At 68.2% G+C, this 2,182-nt stretch overlaps 1 protein-coding gene across 1 annotated transcript in view; it reads right to left on the bottom strand.

Moving 5' to 3' along the window:
- Positions 1-56: 56 nt before the first annotated feature.
- Positions 57-2,182, bottom strand: part of JAK3 (Janus kinase 3) — a 10,499-nt gene continuing 8,373 nt past the window's right edge. The window contains 8 exon segments of the mRNA XM_009279871.1: positions 57-173; positions 269-381; positions 478-587; positions 668-840; positions 1,009-1,133; positions 1,237-1,426; positions 1,709-1,848; positions 1,945-2,095. Of these exon segments, the coding sequence (XP_009278146.1) occupies positions 57-173; positions 269-381; positions 478-587; positions 668-840; positions 1,009-1,133; positions 1,237-1,426; positions 1,709-1,848; positions 1,945-2,095 (1,119 nt within the window).

Genomic DNA, 2,182 nt, shown 5'->3' with positions numbered 1-2,182 from the left:
TGTGTCCGTCTGTCACCGCCTGGTGCTGGGGAGGGGGGGTGGGCGGCCGGGGTGGGCTACCAGCGGGCTTTGCTCCGGCCGTCCCGCAGCGCCTTGATCTTGGGGACCAGCTCCCCAAAGGTGGGCCTGGTGCTGGAGGTGAAGGCCCAGCAGCTCAGCATCAGCGTGTAGACCTGGGGACAAGGGACGGGGCCGTCAGGGGAGCAGGGTGGCCCCCAGGACCTCCACTGTCCCCCGGGACCCCTGCCAGCTTGGGCAGGGCTCTCACCTCCATGGGGCAGCCGGCCGGCACCGGGAGACGTCGGTTGTCCTTCAGGAGCTCCAGCAAGTGGCAGATGATCTGTGCCGTCTTCTCGGTGCCCATCATGCGGAGGAACTCCTACGGGCACGGGGACAGCCGTCAGCACGGCTCATCCCAAAGGTAACGGGTCCGGGGTGGGGCAGCGGGACCCCAGCCCCGGGGGGGGGGGGGGCCCTCTCCCGGGCTCTTGTTGCTGTAGGTGAAGAGCTCGTAGAGGAGGACCCCGAAGCTCCAAATGTCAGATGCCCGGGAGAAGATGTTGTCTGCCAGGGACTCGGGTGCGTACCTGCCGGCGGGAAGGAGCTGACCACCAGATCCGACCGGGCCAGCAGCCCCATGTCCCCCCCGCCCCGGTGCCACCCTTACCAGAAGACAGGGCTCTGACCGGGTTCCCGCACCACGTAATAGTCCTTGTCCTGTGGCAGCAGCTTGGCCAGCCCGAAATCCCCGATCTTGACGTGGGTCTCACTCTCCACCAGGATGTTCCTGCTGGCCAGGTCCCGGTGCACGCAGCGCTGCGCCCCGAGGTACTCCATGCCCTGTGCGGGATGCAGCCACGCGCTGGGGCAGGGACCCAGCAGCATCCCCAGGGGCTCACCCCAGCTGGACCGTGACCCCCCTGGGTGAGCCATGGCATTGCTCCCTCCCTGTCTGTCCCCCCAGCAGGAGAGCAGGACCCCCTTTGCCGCCAGCCCCAACGGTCCCACCTTGCAGATCTGCCAGGCATAGAGGAGCAGCGTCCTGTGGTCCAGGCGGGGCTGGTTCTTCTGCAGGTAGTCCCGCAGGCAGCCGTTGGGCAGGTACTCCATCACCAGCCGCAGCCCGCGCCGCCCTGCACACACATCCATCACCCGCCGGCCGGGATGCGGGCAGAGCCGGAGCCGGGTGCAGGCAGCATTGCTCCCTGCCCGCTCCCTGCCCCACGCCGTGCTCACCCCGGCTGTAGCACACGCCCCGGTACTGGACGATGAAGTCGTGCTGCAGCGAGTGCAGGATCTGGATCTCCCTCTCGAAATCCCGCAGCTCCTTGACCGAATCCTGCTGCAGCTTCTTCACCGCCACCAGCTCGCCCGTGCTGTCGCCCAGCGGGTCGTAGCGGCACAGCTCCACGCTCCCAAAGTTGCCCTGGCCGGGGAGAGCCGGGTGGGGATGTGGGCTGCTGGGGTGTCTCGGGGGGGGTGTCTCAGAGACCCCCACTGTGCCCCCAGCACCTGGTCCCCCCCCAGATCCCACGCACAGGTGAGGCCGCGGGCACAAACCAAGCGTTTCTCAGCTTTGGAGGGCAAAGCATCCTCCCAGGAGCCAGGGATGTTTCATGCCCCAAATGCAAGTAAGGGGGGGAGCATGTGTGCAAGAAACTCATGCACTGAAGTCTTGGGGGACGGGGCCCCCTCTGCCCCCCCTCACCTTGCCCAGCAGCGAGATGTACTTGAGGTGCCGCTCCTCGAAGTGCGTGGGGTCCTGGCACATGGCGAGGGGCTCGTACCCCCAGAAGCTGTCCCGGAGCGTCACATCGGTGGGCGACAGGTCCGAGAGCAGCTCGTAATCTGGGGAAAGCGGGCGGTGAGAGCACCCTGGGGGTCCGGAGCCCGTCCCCACCGGGGGGCCGGAGGCCGTCCCCACCCCGCCGTCCCGGGGCTCACCGGAGGTGATGAGGCTGTTGAGGTCCCGGATGAGGGCGCGGAAGCAGGGCCGGCGGCGGGGCTGGTAGTCCATGCACTGTGCGATGAGCGTGGCCAGCTCCGTCCACTTCGGTGCAGGGAGCTGGAGGCTGCTCTGGTAGAAATCCAGCTTCTGCAGGGGTGGGAGAGGGTGCTGGGGCTGGCTGCAGGGTGCCCGGCCCCATGCCCCCCCCAGCAGCCCCCAAACCGCCCCCACCCC

The sequence above is a fragment of the Aptenodytes forsteri genome, unplaced genomic scaffold (genome assembly GCF_000699145.1).
Source record: "Aptenodytes forsteri isolate BGI_AS27 unplaced genomic scaffold, ASM69914v1 Scaffold147, whole genome shotgun sequence".
In the NCBI taxonomy this organism is placed as follows: Eukaryota; Metazoa; Chordata; class Aves; order Sphenisciformes; family Spheniscidae; genus Aptenodytes; species Aptenodytes forsteri.
This window is presented reverse-complemented; position numbering and strand designations above follow the sequence as displayed.